Below are 24078 nucleotides of genomic sequence, written 5' to 3'. Positions count from 1 at the left end.
CCAGTTAGGCACAAATGCCTTTTCTGTTGCCACTTTGAGTGGACATGACCCCATCCAAGGGACACCTGTCCTGCTCCAGACATCTGATCAGAACAGTCGTTGGCTCACAGAACAGTCGGACAAGCGTGGGAGGTCCTGGGTGGGCCTGACCATGGGGTGTTGGGGGGTTATGCTGGCTTCCAGCTCTGCGCGTTGCTCCACTCTGCACTCTCCCGACCCCGTTTCTGCAGAGGAGAGAGCTGAGGTTCAGAGAATTGCACCACGTACCCAAAGCCCCCCGGCCCCTATAGCTAACCTGCCTCTGCCATCAGCCTCCCACCCCAGCACCACAGGTCCTGGGCCGCTCTCAGCTGAGTGGGGGTGCCCACCCGCCACCGGGCCCTAATGTGTTTGTGCTGCTTTCCAGCTCCGAGCCCACGCTGTGGACATGAACGGCAACAAGGTGGAGAACCCCATCGACCTGTACATCTACGTCATCGACATGAATGACAACCGCCCTGAGTTCATCAACCAGGTCTACAACGGCTCTGTGGACGAGGGCTCCAAGCCAGGTGAGGCCTTTAGCGTTTGCTTGCTGGAGACCCTGTGGGCTCTGCAGGCACAGCACAGGCCCCGAGGGCTGGAGAGGGCTGCTCAGCCCCCACCACCAGGATGGTGCCACGGGACTTGGGTGCGGACACAGGCGTGCAGCAGGCATCCACCAAAGCCCCTGTTCTCACAGGCTTCAGGGTCAAGGGGGTGCAGAGCACAGGGGAGAAGCGATTGCAGCCACAGCAGGGCCGACAGGCTGGGAAGGAAACCCGGGCACTGGGAGTCCTGGGACAGTGGTGGGCCTGGGCAGGCCCCCCTGTGGAGCTGGCGTTTGGGCTAGGAGCTGAAGCCTGAGGTGGAGCAGCTCCTGGAGTGGGGCTGGGGTGGGCTCCTGGGCAGGCGGAAAGGCTAGGGGAACAAGGTGCACATGCCAGGGCCCTGGGGAGGCAATGAGTTCAGAGGACTGAGGCCACTGGAGGCCTCCCGGCTACACGTAAGATTTGGTTCCAGTCAAAACGGGAAGTGAGAGAGGCCCAGACTCCCCCCGCAAAGGCAATCCCATGTGACTAAGGCCATCTGTTCCCCTCAGAGCTGACCTAAGAGCCTGTCCCCCGAGACTTCACTCTGGCACAGGTGGCAGTGCCCACTTTTTCATGTGTGGGACCCTAGCTGAGTGCGTCATGTCTTGCATCTCTGCCCTCTGTGACTGCCAAGAAGTGGGAGACCCCCACCAGCAGTGAGGAGGCTCAGGCCCTCCGTAATCGAGGGTCCAGCCCAGCACCTGGCATTGCAGTCCCTTGATAGGCATCTGCAGAACAAATGAATGAGTGAAAGAACAAATCCAGAACTTAAGGGGTGACTCTGAGAAGCTCCTGCAGAACCTTCCAGCCTCAGGGCACACATGGGTTGGAACCTGGGTGTCCACATCCCCGCAGGGCTGGCACAGCCCCCACCTGCTCATCTAGATGCCACAGGTGGCCCAGGTCTGCGGGTTAACAAACCCCAGGGGCCTTCTGTGTGGGGGGAGCAGCTCCCCACTGTGGCTGCCTCCTGCGTGGGGGGTGGAGAGGGGTCCTCTACGGGACAAACCTTTGCCTGGCTTGGGTTGGGTGGGGGGAGGGGAGGTCACTGAGGAGACCTCTGCTGGGGTTGCCCCTAAAGTACAAGACAGCAAGTAAATGTGAAGTTCAGAGAGACAGCAAAGCACTTTAAAGTGTGGCCCAAGCACCTTATAGGGCGGACTTGCACCAAGAGAGTAATCCTTGCTGATATGAACTGCAAGTTCAATGGGTGTCCTGTATTTTCACTAGCAGCCGCACCCCTGGCCAGTGCCCAGCAAGTGACGGCTTCCGGGCTCTACAGAAGTTGGCAGTGCTGGGCAAATGGGAGGCTGTTTCTGCACTGAAATCTAGAGCACATGGAGCCCAGAGCCAGGGCCAGCTCCCAGGGGCACGACACACCCCTGCAGGCCCCCAGGGAGGGGTCAGCGGCATCCCGGCTCTGGGACGGGAAGGCAGGTCTTTATCACGCCTGCTCGCAGAGGTGGCTGCTTGGTCCGCCCCCAGAGCTGCAGTGTGAACAGGGTGAATTGCACACTTGGTCCGCCCCAGGGCTGCAGTGTGAACAGGGTGAATTGCACACTTGGTCCGCCCCAGGGCTGCAGTGTGAACAGGGTGAATTGTGCGCTTGGTCCGCCCCAGGGCTGCAGTGTGAACAGGGTGAATTGCACGCTTGGTCCGCCCCAGGGCTGCAGTGTGAACAGGGTGAATTGCACACTTGGTCCACCCCCAGGGCTGCAGTGTGAACAGGGTGAATTGCGCGCTTGATCCGCCCCCAGGGCTGCAGTGTGAACAGGGTGAATTGCACGCTTGGTCCGCCCCAGGGCTGCAGTGTGAACAGGGTGAATTGCACACTTGGTCCACCCCCAGGGCTGCAGTGTGAACAGGGTGAATTGCACACTTGGTCCGCCCCCAGGGCTGCAGTGTGAACAGGGTGAATTGCACGCTTGGTCCGCCCCAGGGCTGCAGTGTGAACAGGGTGAATTGCACGCTTGGTCCACCCCAGGGCTGCAGTGTGAACAGCGTGAATTGCACGCTTGGTCTGCCCCAGGGCTGCAGTGTGAACAGGGTGAATTGCGCGCTTGGTCCGCCCCAGGGCTACAGTGTGAACAGGGTGAATTGCACGCTTGGTCCGCCCCAGGGCTGCAGTGTGAACAGGGTGAATTGCACGCTTGGTCCACCCCCAGGGCTGCAGTGTGAACAGGGTGAATTGCACGCTTGATCCGCCCCCAGGGCTGCAGTGTGAACAGGGTGAATTGCACGCTTGGTCCACCCCCAGGGCTGCAGTGTGAACAGGGTGAATTGCACGCTTGGTCCGCCCCCAGGGCTGCAGTGTGAACAGGGTGAATTGCGCGCTTGGTCCGCCCCCAGAGCTGCAGTGTGAACAGGGTGAATTGCACACTTGGTCCACCCCAGGGCTTCAGTGTGAACAGGGTGAATTGCGCACTTGATTGGTTGTCTTTCCGGATTATGAGACACGGGTGTGTCCGGTGTCACCAAAGGGAATGAGCGTGACATTATCTCACTGGAACCATGGGCAGCTGGTCCTCAGCCATCCCTTGAGGGGCAGGCAGTGGGTAAGCAGATTAGCTCCAGGCAGCCAAAGAAAATGGATGAGGACATGGGAGCCCCTTGCGAGGGTGTAGATGTGGAGGAGTGGGCAGCAGGCCAGGTACGCTCGTCACACAGACACCACTGGCCTCTCTCCTGGAGACCCAGGATGCTATTTAAAGGCGCCTGGATTTTCCTGGCCTTTCTATCACAAATCAAACCTCCCATGTCTTACTTTTTAAAAAATCAATAGCGAAAGTCTTCCCAAAAGCATAACTGGCTTTGCTCATTAAGATAACTGAGCAAATTGTGGAGCCATGCCTCAGAAGTCCATGTCTGCCCTTCTTCCCACCACTCCTGAGCTTTTCCAGGACTGTGTTGAGTGAAATGTCCACGGACTCTCAGAGCCCCTGGGGGATCGGGAGTCTGTTTCTGGTCCCAGAATAAGCTGTCTTTGTGCAAAGGCCAGGACGGAGCTGGAGGTGATGCTGTCGAGTCCACCTCGGTCACCCCGGGCAAGGGTGGGGAGAGATGGAGTCCACACAAAGCATGGCTTGCTTCTCTCAGTGGCGGTCTTTCCAGGACTTGGAAATCATCTCTACAATTTCTTCTCTTCCATCAGTAAATTACAATAATAGAAGGGTTCTACACAGTGCCTTTGTGGGATAAGGAAAAACTACCGCCAGAAATTAGTCATTATTCTCTGGAAGGACAGGCTAATGAAGGGTTTCAGATGCGCGTTCTAATGGAAAACAAATGGAAAGATGGGTTAAATATTGACTCAGCTCCAGAGGAACTTGGAAGGCTTGGGGAGTTCGTCTGGGGACATTAGCTCGCCAGTACAGGCCTGGGATCCATGAGGGTCCTGTGTGCCCCCCACACTCCTCTCCAGACCCTTGGGATCCACAAGAGTCCTGTGTGCATCTCACACTCTTCTCCAGCCCCCCAGAATCCACAAGGGTTCTGTGTGCACCCCATACTCTTCCCCAGGCCCCTGGAATCCACGAGGATCCTTCATGTACCCCACATTCTTCCCCAGCTCCCCCAGGATCCACAAGGGTCCTGTGTGCACCCCACACTCTTTCCCAGCCCCCCTGACTTCATGAAATCCCCTGGGGCACTGCCGACCTGCTCTGCTGGGCTCAAAGGGTGTGGCAGGTGCCACAGCAGGCCCTTTTGTGGTTGGGGTGCAGAGTGAGATGCCTTGTTAGTCAACAGGATGCAGAGCCCATCCCAGGGGCTCCCAGAGCAAGAGGACCGTGACTGGGAAGTGCAGGCAGGGCTGGCAGTGCCAGGTGTGGCAGCGCCCCTGGCTAAGATGTGTTTCCAGAGTCCCTGCCGGTTTTCAACCCCACCCTCCTTTCTCCTCTGAGAGATCCTCTCTGCTGCAGCCGCCGTGGCCTTGGAGGCCGAAAGCTTGTTCCTCAGCAGCTGGACAGCCCCGGGGTGAGGAGAGCGCGTCTTTACCAAGAGTCCCCGCGAAAGTCCCAGGCAGGTTCTCACGGGTCTCACTGCCCTGCCCCTGCGTCCGTACGCCTCCCCGGGGCAGAGGGTGGCAGCCTGTGGCACACAGCCAGGGGACACCCTCCATCTCCATGCGTTCCGGGCTGTCTGGGATTGTGGGCGGCACATGTGCGTTCGCCATCGAGTAAGACGGGGCTCCAGGAAGTGGGCGTTCCCACCGAGGCCTTCGGCCCGGGCTGCAAAGTGGGCCTAAGCCTGGTGAGTTCCCATGGCGGGAGAAGGCCCTGCTGAGTGATCCCTTCGGCCTGGTCTGCAGAAGTGACCCTAAGCCTGCTGAGTTCCGATGGCGGGAGAAGGCCCTGCTGAGTGATCCGCAGACCTGTACCACAGACGTTTTCCATGAAGAAATCAACGTTTGTTTATTTCAAGTTCCCCAGAAAATGGAACCAAAATCAGCATTCCCTCCAAAAAAAAACAAGGTCTACCTGAAATGACGGGAGGGCCGAGGATTTTTGCCCAGTTTCCAGCGGGACCTGAGGCCCACGGAGGTGACTGGGGGCCCCCATGGGCAGGAGGCTGGGGCCTGGGTTCCCAGCCCTCACTCTGTCCACCCAGCCTTCGCCACTTTCGTCTGCTGTGTTGGGCTTCCCAATGGGATTTCACTGGAAGAAATGTCTTCTCAAAAAATATTTTTATTTTGAGATAATTGTAGAGTCACATGCAGTTGTCGGAATAAGACAGACGGATCCTGTGAGCCTTTCAGCCAGCCTCCTGCAAGGGCAATATCTTGTAGAACCACAGTGCAGGGTCATAGCCAGGAAACTGACCTTCGTACCGGCCGCAGCCCCTACTCACATCCCACCAGACTGACCTGCATTAATTGGTGTGTCTGTCTGTATGTGTCTCTGTGTGCATCTGTTTGTGTGTCCATGTGTGTCTGTGTCTGTGTGTCTCTCTGTGTGTCTGTGTGTCTCTGTGTCTGTCTGTGTGTGTGTCTTTGTGTCTGTGTGTGTGTCCGTGTCTCTTTCTGGGTGTCTGTGTCTGTGTGTCTATGTGTGTGTGTGTCTCTACGTCTGTGTGTGTCTGTGTCTATGTGTCTCTGAGTCTCTGTGTGTCTGTATGTGTGTCTGTGTCTGTATGTCTGTGTCTGTGTCTGTGTGTCTCTGTGTCTGTGTGTCTCTGTGTCTGTGTGTGTCTGTATGTGTCTCTGTGTGTGTGACCATGTCTCTTTCTGTGTGTCTGTGTCTGTGTGTGTGTCTGTGTCTATGTGTCTCTGTATGTATATCTGTGTCTGTGTGTCTCTCTGTGTGTCTGTGTGTCTCTGTGTCTGTCTGTGTGTGTGTCTCTGTGTCTGTGTGTGTGTCCGTGTCTCTTTCTGGGTGTCTGTGTCTGTGTGTCTATGTGTGTGTGTGTCTCTGTGTCTGCGTGTGTGTCTGTGTCTATGTGTCTCTGAGTCTCTGTGTGTCTGTATGTGTGTCTGTGTCTGTATGTCTCTGTGTCTGTGTCTGTGTGTCTGTGTGTCTGTGTCTGTGTGTCTCCGTGTCTGTGTGTATATCTGTCTGTGTCTGTGTGTCTCTGTGTCTATGTGTGTGTCTGTGTGTCTCTGTGTGTGTATCTGTGTCTGCGTGTGTGTCTGTGTCTGTGTCTGCGTCTGTGTGTGTCTGTGTCTGTGTGTGTGTGTCTGTGTGTCTGTGTGTCTGTGTGTGTGTGTGTCTATGTGTGTCTCTGTGTGTGTGTCTCTGTTTCTGTGTGTCTGTGTGTCTATGTGTGTTTCTGTGTATGTGTCTGTGTCTGCATGTGTGTCTGTCTGTGTGCCTCCCATCAACCCTAACCTGTGGCAACCATGACTCTCTTTTCATCTCTGTAGTTTTGTCATTCCGAGGATACTATAGAAATGGAATCACAGCTGTGTGTTCCCTTTCAGGATTGGCTGTTTTCCTGCAGCATCGTTCTCTGGATATACAGCCAGTTCGTATCCATAGCTTGTTCCTTTCTATGGAGTAGAATTCCGTGGCCTGGGTGTACCGCGGCTTGTGAGCCATCCCGGATTGATGAACGCTGGGCGGTTTCCACTCCGGGCCGTGATGAACTGAGCTGCTCTGAGCACCTGTTCCGGCACGGGGTCTCGTGTGAGCATGTGTTTCCATTTCTCTAGAATGAATGCCCGAGAATGCAACTGTGGGGTCATCTCGGGAGCAGGCGTTTGTTTTGTAGGGAACTTCCATGTTCTCTGCCAGAGGGGCTGTCCCGTTGCACACTCATCCCACCCTCCTGAGAGACCCAGACTCTTGGCATCCTCACCAGCATGTGTTGTCATCACTTTCAACGTTAGCCATTCCGAGAGGTGCGTGGTGGCCCCGTGTGGTTTCAGTGTGTTTTCCCTCTGGTGAATGGTGCCGAGTATGTTTTCCTGTGTCTGTTGGCATCTGTGTGTCCTCTTCAGGGAAACGTCTCTTCATGGCTTTCATCCATTTCCTACTATGCTCTTCTTTTACTGTTGAGTTTTCAGAATTCTTTACATATTCTAGATACAAGTCCTTTGTCGGATATGTGGTTTGCAAATATTTCTCCCACTCAGTAACTTGTCTTCCATCTTCCTCCCAGGGTCTCTGCGAGTGAAAGTGTTTAATTTGAAGGAAGTCCAATTTATCCTCCATGCTTCCTCCCATGGAGCAGGCTTCGGTGTCAGCTCTAAGAGCTCTTCATCAAGCCCTGGGTTCTGAAAGGGCTCTCCTCTGGGTTTGCTAAAAGTTGTTTAGGTTTGTGGTTTACATTAGGTCCACGATTCATTGTGAGTTAGTTTTTATATAACATGCGAGATGTAGATCCAGGTGCATTTTTTGCTCCTCTCCTCTCCATATTTTCCATGACTGCCCCAGCACCGTGCATTGAAAGGCGTCCTCCCTCCAGTGAATTTTGCTTTGACATCTTTGTAGGGCATCCGTTGGGTACATTTGTGTGGGTCTGTTCCTAGGTTCTATGTGTCTCCTGCCAATGCCACAGGATTACCGTAGCCTCGCAGCCAGCTTCCCTGCCGGGTGGAGGGATGGCTTCGTGGACGGTGTGAGGTGGTCACGCCCTGGCCTTCACCTGCGTCCCTCTGTCAGGGTGGGAACGTGCACACGGCACTGCCCGTACTCAGCCCCCTCCTCGGCAGGCAGGGATTCTGCCACGCTGTCCACGGCAGTGCCGCGTGACCATAGCATGGCCCTGGTGTGGCACTGGGCAAGCTCCTTCCCGCTGCCTCACACATCTTCAGTAAAAGAATGAGGACAGTCCCCACCTCGTGGACGGGGAAGGTCAGGGGTGGGCATCCATGTGGCTCCCAGCTGCGACGCTGTCATTGACAGTGTCCTTATTATCTGCAGCTGTAACTCCTTCCTATTAACAGCAAGTTAATAATACATTCTGGCTCAAAGCACCAGTTCATTTTCCTGACTCCACCAAGGTAATTTTGTCAACTCAAACCTCTCAATAAATACAAGACAACTTTGAAAACCACCTGTGTTCCAGCTTCCTCAGAGCACTGAGGTCCACAGGGTCCTTGCCCGGTCACCCTGCTGGTCTGCCTAGCCTCAATAAATACAAGACAACTTTGAAAACCACCTGTGTTCCAGCTTCCTCAGAACACTGAGGTCCACGGGGTCCTTGCCCGGTCACCCTGCTGGTCTGCCTGGCAGGCCTGGTCTTCCCTGAGGGCTGAGCTACACTTCAGATACTCATATTTCTGAATTATCACGAATTCTAAATCAGCCATGTCTGAACAACGCAGTTTTCTGGCCTGGGATGGGCCAACCATGGCCATGCCTGAGGTCTGGCTGCCAGACGTTGGCCTGCCAGGAGGATTTGGGGGCAGGTGATTTATGAAGGACCCGCTTGCTCCCAGGAGACGTCTAGGAGGGAGGAGGAGGTGCAGGACGCCCTGACAAGCAGAAACAACACCTCAGAAGGGCCCCAATGCAAGGCAAGGCTGCTGGGTTCTGTGCACGGCCCCAGCAGGTTCTCAGAAGGGGAGGAGGAGTCACTGAAAACAATAGTGACCGCTAAAGGGGTCCGTCCAGGTGGCATCCAGGCCCCTGCAGGGTTGGCTACAAGCCAAAGCTGGTTTCCCCCTCCTGTCTAGAGTAATGGCCTGCAGGCTGCATTTCCCAAGGGCTCCTCCTGCAGGACCCTGGCATTTCTATCTGTGGGAGGGACCCTGGCATTTCTATCTGCGGGAGGGATCCTGGCATTGCTGGCATTTCTAACTGCGGGAGGGATCCTGGCATTTCTGTCTGCAGGAGGGACCCTGGCATTTCTATCTGCAGGAGGGACCCTGGCATTTCTATCTGCAGGAGGGATCCTGGCATTTCTATCTACAGGAGGGATCCTGGCATTTCTCTCTGCGGGAGGGATCCTGGCATTTCTCTCTGCGGGAGGGATCCTGGCATTTCTGTCTGCAGGAGGGAACCTGGCATTTCTATCTGCGGGAGGGATCCTGGCATTTCTATCTGCAGGAAGGATCCTGGCATTTCTCTCTGCGGGAGGGATCCTGGCATTTCTCTCTGCGGGAGGGATCCTGGCATTTCTGTCTGCAGGAGGGATCCTGGCATTTCTATCTGCGGGAGGGATCCTGGCATTTCTATCTGCAGGAAGGATCCTGGCATTTCTATCTGCGGGAGGGATCCTGGCATTTCTATCTGCGGGAGGGATCCTGGCATTTCTATCTGCAGGAAGGACTCTGGCATTTCTATCTGCGGGAGGGATCCTGGCATTTCTATCTGCGGGAAGGACCCTGGCATTTCTATCTGCGGGAGGGATCCTGGCATTTCTATCTGCGGGAAGGACCCTGGCATTTCTGTCTGCGGGAAGGACCCTGGCATTTCTATCTGCGGGAAGGACCCTGGCATTTCTATCTGCAGGAAGGACCCTGGCATTTCTATCTGCAGGAGGGATCCTGGCATTTCTATCTGCGGGAGGGATCCTGGCATTTCTATCTGCGGGAGGGATCCTGGCATTTCTATCTGCGGGAGGGACCCTGGCATTTCTATCTGCGGGAGGGACCCTGGCATTTCTATCTGCGGGAGGGATCCTGGCATTTCTATCTGCGGGAGGGATCCTGGCATTTCTATCTGCGGGAAGGACCCTGGCATTTCTATCTGCGGGAAGGACCCTGGCATTTCTATCTGCAGGAAGGACCCTGGCATTTCTATCTGCGGGAGGGATCCCGGCGTTTCTATCTGCGGGAGGGATCCTGGCGTTTCTATCTGCGGGAGGGATCCTGGCGTTTCTATCTGCGGGAGGGATCCTGGCGTTTCTATCTGCGGGAGGGATCCTGGCATTTCTATCTGCGGGAAGGACCCTGGCATTTCTATCTGCGGGAGGGATCCTGGCATTTCTATCTGCGGGAGGGATCCTGGCATTTCTATCTGCGAGAGGGATCCTGGCATTTCTATCTGCGAGAGGGATCCTGGCATTTCTATCTGTGGGAGAGATCCTGGCATTCCTGGCATTTCTATCTGCGGGAGGGATCCTGGCATTTCTAACTGCGGGAGGGATCCTGGCATTTCTGTCTGTGGGAGGGATCCTGGCATTTCTATCTGCAGGAAGGATCCTGGCATTTCTATCTGTGGGAGGGATCCTGGCATTTCTATCTGCGGGAGGGATCCTGGCATTTCTAACTGCGGGAGGAATCCTGGTATTTCTAACTGCGGGAGGGATCCTGGCATTTCTATCTGTGGGAGGGATCCTGGCATTTCTGTCTGCGGGAGGGATCCTGGCATTTCTATCTGCGGGAGGGATCCTGGCATTTCTATCTGCGAGAGGGATCCTGGCATTTCTATCTGCAGGAGGGATCCTGGCATTTCTATCTGCGGGAGGGATCCTGGCATTTCTATCTGCGGGAGGGATCCTGGCATTTCTATCTGCAGGAGGGATCCTGGCATTTCTATCTGTGAAAGGGATCCTGGCATTTCTAACTGCAGGAGGGATCCTGGCATTTCTATCTGCAGGAAGGACCCTGACATTTCTATCTGCGGGAGGGACCCTGGCATTTCTGTCTGTGGGAGGGATCCTGGCATTTCTATCTGTGGGAGGGATCCTGGCATTTCTATCTGCAGGAAGGACCCTGGCATTTCTATCTGCGGGAGGGACCCTGGCATTTCTGTCTGCGGGAGGGATCCTGGCATTTCTATCTGCGGGAGGGATCCTGGCATTCCTGGCATTTCTAACTGCGGGAGGAATCCTGGTATTTCTATCTGTGGGAGGGACCCTGGCATTTCTAACTGCGGGAGGAATCCTGGTATTTCTAACTGCGGGAGGGATCCTGGCATTTCTATCTGTGGGAGGGACCCTGGCATTTCTGTCTGCGGGAGGGATCCTGGCATTTCTATCTGCAGGAGGGATCCTGGCATTTCTATCTGCAGGAGGGATCCTGGCATTTCTATCTGTGGGAGGGATCCTGGCATTTCTATCTGCGGGAGGGATACTGGCATTTCTATCTGCGGGAGGGATCCTGGCATTTCTAACTGCGGGACGGACCCTGGCATTTCTGTCTGTGGGAGGGATCCTGGCATTTCTAACTGCGGGAGGGATCCTGGCATTTCTATCTGCGGGAGGGACCCTGGCATTTCTATCTGCAGGAGGGATCCTGGCATTTCTATCTACAGGAGGGATCCTGGCATTTCTATCGGCGGGAGGGATCCTGGCATTTTTGTCTGCGGGAGGGATCCTGGCATTTTTGTCTGCGGGAGGGATCCTGGCATTTCTATCTGCGGGAGGGATCCTGGCATTTCTGTCTGTGGGAGGGATCCTGGCATTTCTATCTGCGGGAGGGATCCTGGCATTTCTATCTGCGGGAGGGATCCTGGCATTTCTATCTGCAGGAGGGACCCTGGCATTTCTGTCTGCGGGAGGGATCCTGGCATTTCTGTCTGTGGGAGGGATCCTGGCATTTTTGTCTGCGGGAGCGATCCTGGCATTTCTAACTGCGGGAGGGATCCTGGCATTTCTATCTGCAGGAGGACTCTGTGAGACCCGTGGAGACCTGTGCTGAGAAAGAGCCACCCTTGCCCCAGGGCAGAGAAGAGCCTGGGGGACCCTCTGGGCTCTGTGCCTGCCGATCAACATGCAGCCCTCCGGGTGTCTTTGGGTCTAAAAAGGTGTGTTCTTTCCTTTTAACTGGACCTTTTGAGAAGAGCAAGCAACAGATGAAAAATAGCTGCGGCCGCACCCTGACCTGAAGCTCACGCGCCCGCACCTGCCTCAGCTGTCCACTCTGCCTAGGCCCAAGAACCACACTGGACATGGGCTCCACTGGTCTCCACCGACGATCCCTGCTTCTCTGCACCCAGGGGCAGGGCCAGCAGTGAGGCCTGGTGAAGTTCCATGTGGGAAGGACACGCCTTCCGCTGAAGATGCAATCATGCTGTCATCACAGAAACGCGGCCGACGGCATTCGTCCACTCTGCCAGGTGCCAGGCACCACTCGTAAGTTCTCCATACGAATCAGCTCACCAAATGCCACAACAGCCCCAGGAAATGGCTAGTTTTATTTCCCCCGTATGCAACAGGAGGAAATGAAGGCACCATCTGTAACAGGAAAGACCCACAGCAGCCGGCAGGGAAAGGCAAGACGTAGAGGCCGACGGACTGGCTCCTGAACACCCCTGCTAACCACTCCGCAAACCACCCCCTTCACCGCCTGCGTGTCAGGAATGCCTTTGGCTGAAAGTCACAGAAAACCCAACTGCAGCAGCTTGAACCAGCGGGGGCTGGGGTGAGAGCTCAAGGCGTCGGGCCGAGGCCTGTGTGGTGGTCACCCCGCTTCTCAGTTCTCACCACGTGGTCAGGAGGTGGCTGTGGTGCCCCCAAGCATCACGCACACCATCAGGCAGGAGGGAGGAGGGGGCAGGGTGTAGCATGGGCTGTTTCCTGCAGGAAGAAGTCCCGGGTGGCTGTGGTGGTCCGTGGATGAGGTGGGCATCTTAGCTGGGTGCTGCAGAGGGCACCGGGTGGGAACACATGAACCCCACCCTCCAGTAGCCCACTGTCCAGTTGAGAAACCCAGAGATACATCCCCTTCTCAAGGTGCAGGCCTCACACCTGGGGAAAGGCAGGGAAGCAAACGTCCCAGGCCACTGTGAATGGGAAGCACTTTTCCCTGCCCCTGGACCCTGGCAAAGGCTGTGCCCTCAGCCCGGAGAGCTGTCCCCCACCCTCTGCACCAGCTCCTTTTCTCCTGCAGCTCACAGATATTTCTGCACAGACATCTTGCCCTGGCCTCTCCCCCAGGCAGCCCCCTCCATGCCCTGGGCGACTCCCTTGACTCCTGGCGAGTCACCCAGGTGGCTGTTGGTCTCCACCACCGGGTTCCAGTTCTGAGCAGACACCCCATCTCCTCGTTCACCCTTGCCGTGGAGGCTGTAGGGAGAGCCCAGCCTCAGCCTGACCCTGGGGGCAGCTCGCAAGCCTCGATGACACCTCAGACATGTCCCTGCGCTAGCTCCTAGTGCTCTCAAGGTGGACTCGTTCTGCAAAATGGACAGGAGTCCATGAGGACCTCCTGGGGGGGGGGGGGGCGGGGGGGGCGCGGTCCTTGATGGACAGCTGGGGTCCACACAGGCGCAGAGGGAGGCAGACGTCTGCCAGGCCCACAGTAAGGCCAGGCATCTTGCCCAGGGCAGGAGGGCAGTGGACAGCCAGCCTGCCATCCGTCCTGCCAGGTCCCCTGGACCCCTCACGCCCGGTCACTGCCCAGTGACCGTTTTCCACTACTGTCCCCCGCAGCGTCAGAGAACGAGCTCTCAGGGCTCGGGAACTCACCCAGGCTCTCAGCATTTCTCAAACTGCCCAGGGAAAGACACCGCCGTATTGATGATTTTTTAACTAAAAGGGGCTCTAATCGGGAAGCGGCACTTCCTCTAACCCCTCGTAACTGTGTGGGGGCCTATATTATAAGTTTTGAAATTAATGTCATTTTAAAATATTAAAAAGCAGGGAAATCTACATGCTGCAGATGAAGTCAAAGAGACCTTCATCTATACAGCACCGAGTTTTTGCTTAAATAGATTATTCTATTAGTGGGCCCCGTTTATTTATTTATTTTATTTCTGTGCCGGTGGAAGTTCCCCGGAGGTTAATGCACAGATGGCACTAGATACTTGAAAGTCGTCTGAATATTAAGAATTTAAATCTCTAGCCTCAGTGATTTGAGCAGAAAGCCAATTATGGGGCTGAATTAGTTTCCAAATTAAACTGCAATTGAAGGCTTGTGAAATTAAACCTTTAAGGCGCATGGCAGCGTTGGTACATGAATTCCAAGAAAGAGCCGAGCCTGGCAGCCTCCACTGTCTCCCCCTCTACCTGTTCGCGCAATTCACAAGGAGGTGTCCAGCATCTCCCGCATGAAAGATGAGGCTGCTCCTCACCTGCGGCCAGGGAGGGGGCGCTGTCCTGACTCGCTGCTTCGTTGATGGGGAAATACTCACGTCTGTCTACTGGGGGAGAAAGAGGTGGGAAGAGGCCTCCGGAGAAAGCCCTACAAATACAAAGACGGTTTCCTTCTCGATCTCAAAGCCCATGGGGCGGGAGAACTCACCTGAGCACTGCCGTTTAGTGCAGAGGCCACTGGGTGACCATACCTCGGCAGAGGGCACAGGTGAGGGACTGCTGGCCACGTCTTCCCTGCGGGGAACCCAGTTTCTGCAGCTTTACAGTCTCTGTGGAATGGAGCCCGCAGGGCTCGCACTCGAGCGTGGCCCAGATCCTGCGTCACTGGAGAAGTGAGAGGGTCAGTGGGGACATGGGGGTCCAGGTTCCCACCTTCCCAGACACCAGAGCCAGCCCCGCTCACAGCACAGGAAGGAGGCCAGAGGGACAGGGCAGCCCTAGGTGCAGAGGAGGAACCAAGGCTTCCAGAGGTGAAGTGAGGGTGCGGAGCATGAGGCTGGGACGGCTGCCCTAGTGCTGAGCGCCCCCTGGTCTCCAAAGTCACGCAGGGCCACGGAGACTCCCATGGATGGAAAGAGGCCGCCGTCTCCTCCCAGCCTTGCCAGCGGGGGTTTCCGGACACTGCCTGCCTCAGCTTCAGCTTAGCCCCTGGGTGGGTGGACTGGAGCCCCTGCAATTCACATCCATCCAGAACTTCAGAATGTGACCTTATTCAAAAATAGTTCTTTGCAGACATTTTGTCAAGATGAGACCAGCAGGGTGGGCCCTGAATCCAATGACCATTTTCCTTCTAACAAGAGGACAAGACACAGGACAGGGCCCAGGACGGTGGAGGCAGAGGCTGGAGTGACGTGGCCACAAGCCCAAGAACACCCAAGTTGAACGATGCCCCCACCCCAGGAGCTGGAAGGGCCAGGGCAGGGCTGCTGGCGCTGAGCCTTGTGTGCTGCTGCCGCCTCCTGGCCTCTGGAACCGACAGGGCCAGTTCTGTTGCCTCAAGCTGCCCGTCTGCAGTGCTTTGGTGCAGCAGCCCAGGAGACCAATGCAGTCCCCTTTGGGGAGAAGCCTGGGGCCCCCCCCGGTTTCACCCACTTCCCTCCCCATGCAGCCAGAAACTCCATCCATCCAGTATTCCCCACTTGGAGCCTGTGGGGGACTCAGCACATGACCCCAGAAACACGAGAAAACGCATTGCTGGGGAGGGCTGTGACCTAAGCCGTGGAGACCCAAGCCCAAGATCCAGGGTCCTGGTGCGGCCACTGTGGCTCAGGGACCCCAGACACGAGGGGTCCATGGATCCAGTGAGGTCAGGGGCACGGCGGCTCCCTCTCCAGGACACACTCACTCAACTCCCAGAGCCAAGCCCTTTCGCCAGCACGGACGGCACCCATGAGAGGACCGAGGGGGAGGTGGCCCCAGCTTCCCGGGCAGACCCTCATGAGACAAACCCCATTATCTCCACCCATCATTCCCTCCTGAATCTGCTGACAAACCAGCCCTGGTGAGTTCGCTGGAGCCTCCCAGGGCACGGCCAAGCACAGCAGTTGTCCTGTTGCCCTTGACCCCTGGCCATGGTCCTCTCTGGGGCTGCATGGGGCTGCTCTCCTGCCCTGTTACCCACCTGGGCCCTGGCTTTCTCTCCTGTCCTCTGTGCAGCTTCCAGGGCTCTGTGCCACACCTGGAGGATTTTCTGCCTAATCCACCCCTGAGTGGATTTGAGGCACCCTTGTGACCTTCAGTCTGTGTGTGCCCAGACCTCATGCCCCGATCCCTGCCTGGCCTCTCCCTGTGCTCCCACCCCTGCCTCTGCCCCCCAACAGCTCTGCCAGGTACCCCTCCCAGACACCCTGCATCCCTCGCTGCACTCAACGCAAGGCAGTGAGCTGACTTCCTGGCTGGTTAGTGTAGGTGACGTGCTGACTTCCTGGCTGGTTAGTGTAGGTAACATGCTGACTTCCTGGCTGGTTAGTGTAGGTGACAGGCTGACTTCCTGGCTGGTTAGTGTAGGTGACGGACTGACTTCCTGGCTGGTTAGTGTAGGTGATGGGCTGACTTCCTGGCTGGTTAGTGTAGGTGACGTGCTGACTTCCTGGCTGGTTAGTGTAGGTGACGGGCTGACTTCCTGGCTGGTTACTGTAGATGATGTGCTGACTTCCTGGACTGGTTAGTGTAGGTAATGGCCTGACTTCCTGGCTGGTTAGTGTAGGTGACGGGCTGACTTCCTGGCTGGTTAGTGTAGGTGACGTGCTGACTTCCTAGCTGGTTAGTGTAGGTGATGGACTGACTTCCTGGCTGGTTAGTGTAGGTAACACGCTGACTTCCTGGCTGGTTAGTGTAGGTGATGGACTGACTTCCTGGTTGGTTAGTGTAGGTGATGGGCTGACTTCCTGGCTGGTTAGTGTAGGTGATGGGCTGACTTCCTGTCTGGTTAGTGTAGGTGATGGACTGACTTCCTGTCTGGTTAGTGTAGGTGACGTGCTGACTTCCTGGCTGGTTAGTGTAGGTGATGGGCTGACTTCCTGGCTGGTTACTATAGATGATGTGCTGACTTCCTGGCTGGTTAGTATAGGTGACGTGCTGACTTCCTGGCTGGTTAGTGTAGGTGATGGGCTGACTTCCTGGCTGGTTAGTGTAGGTGACGTGCTGACTTCCTGGCTGGTTAGTGTAGGTGATGGGCTGACTTCCTGGCTGGTTAGTGTAGGTGACGGGCTGACTTCCTGGCTGGTTAGTGTAGTTGACGTGCTGACTTCCTGGCTGGTTAGTGTAGGTGACGTGCTGACTTCCTGGCTGGTTAGTGTAGGTGATGGACTGACTTCCTGGCTGGTTAGTGTAGGTGATGGGCTGACTTCCTGGCTGGTTAGTGCAGGTGACATGCTGACTTCCTGGCTGGTTAGTGTAGGTGACGTGCTGACTTCCTGGCTGGTTAGCATAGGTGGTGGGCTGACTTCCTGGCTGGTTAGTGTAGGTGACGTGCTGACTTCCTGGCTGGTTAGTGTAGGTGACGTGCTGACTTCCTGGCTGGTTAGTGTAGGTGACGTGCTGACTTCCTGGCTGGTTAGTGTAGGTGACGTGCTGACTTCCTGGCTGGTTAGTGTAGGTGACGTGCTGACTTCCTGGCTGGTTAGTGTAGGTGATGGACTGACTTCCTGGCTGGTTAGTGTAGGTGATGGGCTGACTTCCTGGCTGGTTAGTGTAGGTGATGGGCTGACTTCCTGGCTGGTTAGTGTAGGTGATGGGCTGACTTCCTGGTTGGTTAGTGTAGGTGATGGGCTGACTTCCTGGCTGGTTAGCGTAGGTGATGGGCTGACTTCCTGGCTGGTTAGTGTAGGTGATGGACTGACTTCCTAGACTCGTTACTGTAGATGATGTGCTGGCTTCCTGAATAGTTCGTATAGATAATGGTTGGCTTCCTGGACTGGTTAGTGTAGATGATACCTAGCATCCTGGCTGGTTAGTGTATGTAATGGGTTAGTTTCCTGGACTAGTTAGTGTAGATGATAGCTGGCTTCCTGGCTGGTTAGTGTAGATGATAGCTGGCTTCCTGGCTGGTTAGTGTAGATGATAGCTGGCTTCCTGGCTGGTTAGTGTAGATGATACCTAGCATCCTGGCTGGTTGGTGTATGTAATAGGTTAGTTTCGTGGGCTAGTTAGTGTAGATGATAGCTGGCTTCCTGGCTGGTTAGTGTAGATGATAGCTGGCTTCCTGGCTGGTTAGTGTAGATGATAGCTGACTTCCTGGCTGGTTAGTGTAGGTGATGGACTGACTTCCTGGCTGGTTAGTGTAGGTGACGTGCTGGCTTCCTGGCTGGTTAGTGTAGATGATACCTAGCATCCTGGCTGGTTGGTGTATGTAATAGGTTAGTTTCGTGGGCTAGTTAGTGTAGATGATAGCTGGCTTCCTGGCTGGTTAGTGTAGATGATAGCTGGCTTCCTGGCTAGTTAGTGTAGATGATAGCTGGCTTCCTGGCTGGTTAGTGTAGATGATAGCTGGCTTCCTGGCTTGTTAGTGTAGATGATAGCTGGCTTCCTGGCTGGTTAGTGTAGATGATACCTGGCATCCTGGCTGGTTGGTGTATGTAATAGGTTAGTTTCGTGGGCTAGTTAGTGTAGATGATAGCTGGCTTCCTGGCTGGTTAGTGTAGATGATAGCTGGCTTCCTGGCTCGTTAGTGTAGATGATAGCTGGCTTCCTGGCTGGTTAGTGTAGATGATAGCTGGCTTCCTGGCTGGTTGGTGTATGTAATAGGTTAGTTTCGTGGGCTAGTTAGTGTAGATGATAGCTGGCTTCCTGGCTGGTTAGTGTAGATGATAGCTGGCATCCTGGCTGGTTAGTGTATGTAATGGGTTAGTTTCCTGGACTGGTTAGTGTAGATGATACCTGGCATCCTGGCTGGTTAGTGTATGTAATGGGTTAGTTTCCTGGGCTAGTTAGTGTAGATGATAGCTGGCTTCCTGGCTGGTTAGTGTAGATGATAGCTGGCTTCCTGGCTGGTTTGTGTAGGTGATGGGCTGACTTCCTGACTGGTTAGTGTAGGTGACGGGCTGACTTCGTGGCTGGTTAGTGTAGGTGACGGACTGACTTCCTGGCTGGTTAGTGTAGGTGACGGGCTGACTTCCTGGCTGGTTAGTGTAGGTGATGGGCTGACTTCCTGACTGGTTAGTGTAGGTGACGGGCTGACTTCGTGGCTGGTTAGTGTAGGTGATGGACCAACTTCCTGGCTGGTTAGCATAGGTGATGGGCTGACTTCCTGTCTGGTTAGCATAGGTGATGGGCTGACTTCCTGGCTGGTTAGCGTAGGTGATGGGCTGACTTCCTGGCTGGTTAGTGTAGGTGATGGACTGACTTCCTAGACTCGTTACTGTAGATGATGTGCTGGCTTCCTGAATAGTTCGTATAGATAATGGTTGGCTTCCTGGACTGGTTAGTGTAGATGATACCTAGCATCCTGGCTGGTTAGTGTATGTAATGGGTTAGTTTCCTGGACTAGTTAGTGTAGATGATAGCTGGCTTCCTGGCTGGTTAGTGTAGATGATACCTGGCATCCTGGCTGGTTGGTGTATGTAATAGGTTAGTTTCGTGGGCTAGTTAGTGTAGATGATAGCTGGCTTCCTGGCTGGTTAGTGTAGATGATAGCTGGCTTCCTGGCTGGTTAGTGTAGATGATAGCTGGCTTCCTGGCTGGTTTGTGTATGTAATAGGTTAGTTTCCTGGGCTGCTGCTGCAGGTGTGGTCAGAATCCTATTTTTATATTTGGTCTGGTCATTGCTCGTGTTTATACTGAACGTCTTCGTAGTGCCTGGGATCATATGGTACCCTGTCACCGCCAGCATGCTGGCCCTGAGATCGTCGAGGGAAAAGTGTTTCCTGCCAGAGGACCCTCAGTGGTTCTGCTGTGGCCACACCACCCCCTGGCGTGGGGTATTTTGTTTATGAGCTTCAGCCCCTGGGTATATACAATGGAGGTCTCAATGCTTGGCACAGAGTGGATGTTCAGTAAATATGTGTTCCAGGCCCCACTCTGCTCTCAGAAACGATGTCAGCTTGGACAGCCAGGGTTTTCCACACCTGCGATTTGTTCCTTAGGATAAGCTCCTAGCAGTGGATTTGCTGAGCGGGCACATTTTGAAGGGTTTTGTGTATGCACAACCAAACCGCCTCCGAGAAGCTGAGGCCGCCCCTCCCCCCAGAGGCCATGGAAGGTGCCAGCTGCTCTCTGTGCCATCGCGATTAGGTACCATCATTATTTTAAAGTAGCTTTTGCACATTTGACATGTGGAAAATGTCTTCCTTTCATTTCTTTGATCAATAATAAAGTGGGTTTTGAAAAGAAGGAGAAGCAGCAGAAAGCCCATTTGTGTTGAAGATGTAGGATCCGGCCCCTTTGGCGAGAGGCTGCACCCCAGCGTTCCAGCCGGTGTGTTGGGTGTGGGACGGTTGGTGACTTCTCTGCATTTTGCCTTTGAATGTTTCCCAGTGAGCGTGTGCTAGTTACCATGAGTGTATTCTATTTCTGCATCCAGAAAAGAATTCTCAAAAGCATATCATTTGGCCTTAAAAAGCAGATTCCTGAACGTAGCAAAGGGTAAAAAAAAAGGTAGATGCTTAGATGTAGCATGTTTCTGTAGTTATCCAGAAAGCAGTGAGCAGTCCTTGTGGCCAGAGAGTGGGATCCTGAGCCACCTCCCAAGGAGGAGCCCTGCCATCGCCCTTTCCCGGGAAGGGGACGATGCAGATGGCTGGGGTGGGTTCTTAAGAGCAGTGTCCATCCTCAGGGAGTATCCAGTGAGGAACCAGCAGGAGAGAGACGGACGGAGCAGGCCAGCATCTCGACTCCCAGACCCACAATGGGTCATAAACCCCGCAGTTGTCAGCCTTAAGGCAAACCAGGCGCGTATCCCTCCATGCTAAGCGGTGTCCTCCATGCTGGGCGGGTGTCCCCTCCACACTGGCCGGGTGTCCCTCCACTCTGGGCAGGTATCCCCCTCACTGGCCGGGTGTCCCTCCACTCTAGGCAAGTGTCCTCCTCCCTGGCCGGCCGGGTGCTTTCCTCCTGTGCTGGGGCTGCCTCTCCTCTTGTCACCTGGTTTCCCTACCCTGTATTCCAGGTGCACACGCACACACACGTTTCCAGAACACTCGCTCTGGGCGCATGCACGTTTGACACTGAGCCTGGGATTTTGAAGCCCTGCTCTTCCTTCCTGAAACACTGACACCCTGGTTTTACCAGTCCAGGCACTGGGTCAGAAGCAGGGGACCTCCCCTCAAAGAGCTTATGATAGGCCGGGCGCGGTGGCTCATGCCTGTAATCCCAGCACTTGGGGAGGCCAAAGCAGGTGGATCACCTAAGCTCAGGAGTTCAAGACCAGCCTGACCAACATGAAGAAACCCTGTCTCTACTAAAAATACAAAAATCTGTCGGGCATGTTGGTGCATGCCCGTGAGCACAGCTACTTGGAAGGCTGAGGCAGGGGCATCAGTTGAACCCAGGAGGTGAAGGCTGCAGTGAACCAAGATTATGCCACTGCACTCCAGCCTAGGCAACAGAGTCAAAAAAAAAAGAGCAAGAGCTTATGATAAAATTGAGCTCAGGTAAACTGGGGGGTTCCTGGGTGCCCATCACGTTCTCCTCCTCCCCACAGGCCTCTCCTCCTGTGCCCTGGAGCTGGCCAGCTGCTCAAAGTGCAGGATTTGCCTCCTGAGGCAGGAGGCGAGCAGAGGAGGGCACCATGGCATGGGTTTAAAGCCATTACTGTCTTGAGTTAATGAAGAGCTAATGTGATAAAAGCCACTCTGAGCTTCTAATGAGCAGCCCTTTCCATGGGGGAGGGGGTGGTGCTCAAACTAAGGCAGCTCACCAGGTGCGATGCACCTGCCAAGGTGAGCTGAGTTTCGATGCTCCGGCCGTCTAAGAATGTCCAGGCTCGTCTCTGTGAGGAAGACATTCTATTTTTGCAAAAACTCCACCAGCTGGAAATGGGAATATTGTTGTTTGCATCAGATGTAAAGGGTGCAATTATTTGTAACCAAAAAGCAGGCAGAGACTTGGACCCCTGATCAATATCTGACTAGTGCTTGGTTAATGAGCATAAACCACAGAATGGATCAGCCCCTCAAGTCAGACACATGGAGTTTCCACGCTGGAGGACTCGGGTCTGGGCCACCAGCTCATCCCATGATGGGGGTGCAGGGGGGATTCATCAGCCTGAGCAGGACCTCTGAGCAGTCAGAGGGGAGGCAGCCGGGCTGGCTCCTGCCGCAGAGGCCCAGCTTCTAATGGGGCGGGGCCGACGGGTGAGAGGCACAGACAGCCTGGGAGGTGGGGACCCGGACAGTTCCACAGTACTCACGATCATAGACAATGGGGGGAAGGGCCAGCATCTCGACTCCCAAACCCACAGCGAGCCACAAACCCCGCTGTTGTCAGCCTTAAGGCAAACCAGGCTGGTGTACCTCCACACTGGGCAGGTGTCCCCCCACACTGTGCGGGTGTCCCTCCATGCTAAGCGGTGTCCTCCACACTGGGCAGGTGTCCCCCGACACTGGGCAGGTGTCCCCCCATGCTGGGCGGGTGTCCCTCCATGCTAAGCGGTGTCCACGCTGGGCAAGTGTCCCCCCACGCTGGGCGGGTGTCCCTCCATGCTAAGCGGTGTCCTCCACACTGGGCAGGTGTCCCCCCACGCTGGGCAGGTGTCCCCCCACGCTGGGCGGGTGTCCCCCCACACTGGGCAGGTGTCCTCCTCCCTGGCTGGCTGGGTGCTTTCCTCCTGTGCTGGGGGTGCCTCTCCTCTTATCACCTGGTTCCCCACCGTGTATTCCTGGGGAGAAGGCAGGAGATGGGGAGCTCTGCACACATGTGGGGAAGCCCCATCCCAGCCTGGCACACCTGGCCCCCACTGAGCCACGCCTCCGGCCATGGCACCCGCAGCTCACAGGCTGTGGTGGACACACAAAGCCTCTAAATGTGGCAAACATGGCAAGTGCCTTCAAGGAGCTCAACTTATTGAATGAAGGACTGGCCTTTATTCCGAGGCTAAGTCTTTCCTGCGATTTTAGTGGTAAAATATTATTTTCCTTTCATGAAACATTTGAGCTAGATGTGTACTTTAAAGTCTTCCCTTGGTAAAACTAGAAGTTGGCAACACTATATTGGTTCCCCTGTATTTTTAAAAACCAACGCTGTCCCTGAAATCCAAAAAAGAGCGTACAGCAGGGGTCGCCAAACCCAGCTCAGCACCTGCTTCTGTGAATGGTGTGATGGGAACACAGCCGTGCCCATTGCTGGACGCGTCCTCTCAGGCTGTTTCTGTGCAGCATTGAGGAGTTGGGACAGAGAATGTGTGACTGCAAAGCCTGACATACGTACTGCCTGGTCCTTTACAGAAAGTGTCTGCTGGACCCTGGAGGAGAGTGTGGCTGCTTTCAGTCTGGCTCTAGCAGAGCTCACTGGACCCAGCCAAGTTCCTCCTCGTGGGACTCAGTTTCCCCATCTGTCAGAAAAGGAGGTGGCCACAGTCAGGGTTCCAAATGTCTGTTTCCAGCCATCGTCTGACTTCCCATTCCATACATCCCACCTGGCCCCTCCTCCATGCTGAGCCCTCTCTCCTCCACGTCCTGGTCCCCAAGCCTCCAAGGGGTCTTGGTGCTCCTCCACACATGAGATCACACAGCAGCGGGCCCCTCCTGCCGAGGGGTTGGCGGGGGAGGACCTCCTGCCTGGCCTTCCGGAACTGGAGAGTCCCTCAGGACAGATCAGCTGGAAATGCCATCCCGCATTCCATCCCGAGTGGGGAGAGCTTGGCCCCAGTGAGCAGGGGGTTCACGTGATATCGTGAGGTTATCTGAGCCCCGTGGAGGTGGAGGAGAGGGGCATCTGTGGTGGGAGGTTCTCAGCCATTCTGATAAAGTGATTTCTCAGTGACGCGATGGACCAGAGCAGGCGCTCAAAGGGAGCACGCGGGTCTCTGCCTCACAGCGGATCAGTAATCCTGAGGTGATGGGAGTCCTGGGCTGACTCGCTGTCCCTCCACCTCCCCCAGCCAGTAGGGCCGAGTGGAGAAGAGCTCCACGCCCAGATCCTGGACCCCAGCCCTGCTCCACCACTGTCCGACGTGTGATTGACCCGAGTTCCTGCACATTGGCAACAGACCGCCTGTGAGATTTCTCTGAGATGTGACAAACCCATTCACAAGAGGCCCTCGGGCCAGCTGGGCGCAGGGTGGGGGCCCAGGAGTGGCGGTGAGGAGCTGGGGCAGGGTGAGGAAGAGACCAAGGCAGTCAGAAGGGCTCCACATCCGCATCCAGCCCGAGAGACCATCATTCTCATAAACCAGGCCGGCCGTGCTGCTTTCAGTGAGTACAACAGACGGCGCCTGGTCCCTTCTTCCCTCACTGGTCAGGGCTTTGCTTATTTCCCTCCACCTTCTCCATGTCCCTACCATCATCCTGCCACCCCCACCATCACAGCTGCAGGGCCCCTTTCTGTGCCAGGCACATGGATCCTCACAGGTTTCACAGACGAAAACGCCAGGGGCCGCGGGTGGAGGGAA

The 24078-nt window shown here is 55.4% G+C and overlaps 1 protein-coding gene across 1 annotated transcript in view; it reads left to right on the top strand.

Moving 5' to 3' along the window:
* The window catches only part of CDH4 (cadherin 4), a 681695-nt gene that overhangs the window by 592120 nt on the left and 65497 nt on the right, over nt 1–24078 (top strand). The window contains exon 6 of the mRNA XM_073005461.1: nt 407–551. Within this exon, the coding sequence (XP_072861562.1) occupies nt 407–551 (145 nt within the window). The remainder of the gene's footprint in view (nt 1–406; nt 552–24078) is intronic.

This window comes from Chlorocebus sabaeus, chromosome 2 (genome assembly GCF_047675955.1).
Source record: "Chlorocebus sabaeus isolate Y175 chromosome 2, mChlSab1.0.hap1, whole genome shotgun sequence".
Classification (NCBI taxonomy): Eukaryota; Metazoa; Chordata; class Mammalia; order Primates; family Cercopithecidae; genus Chlorocebus; species Chlorocebus sabaeus.
This window is presented reverse-complemented; position numbering and strand designations above follow the sequence as displayed.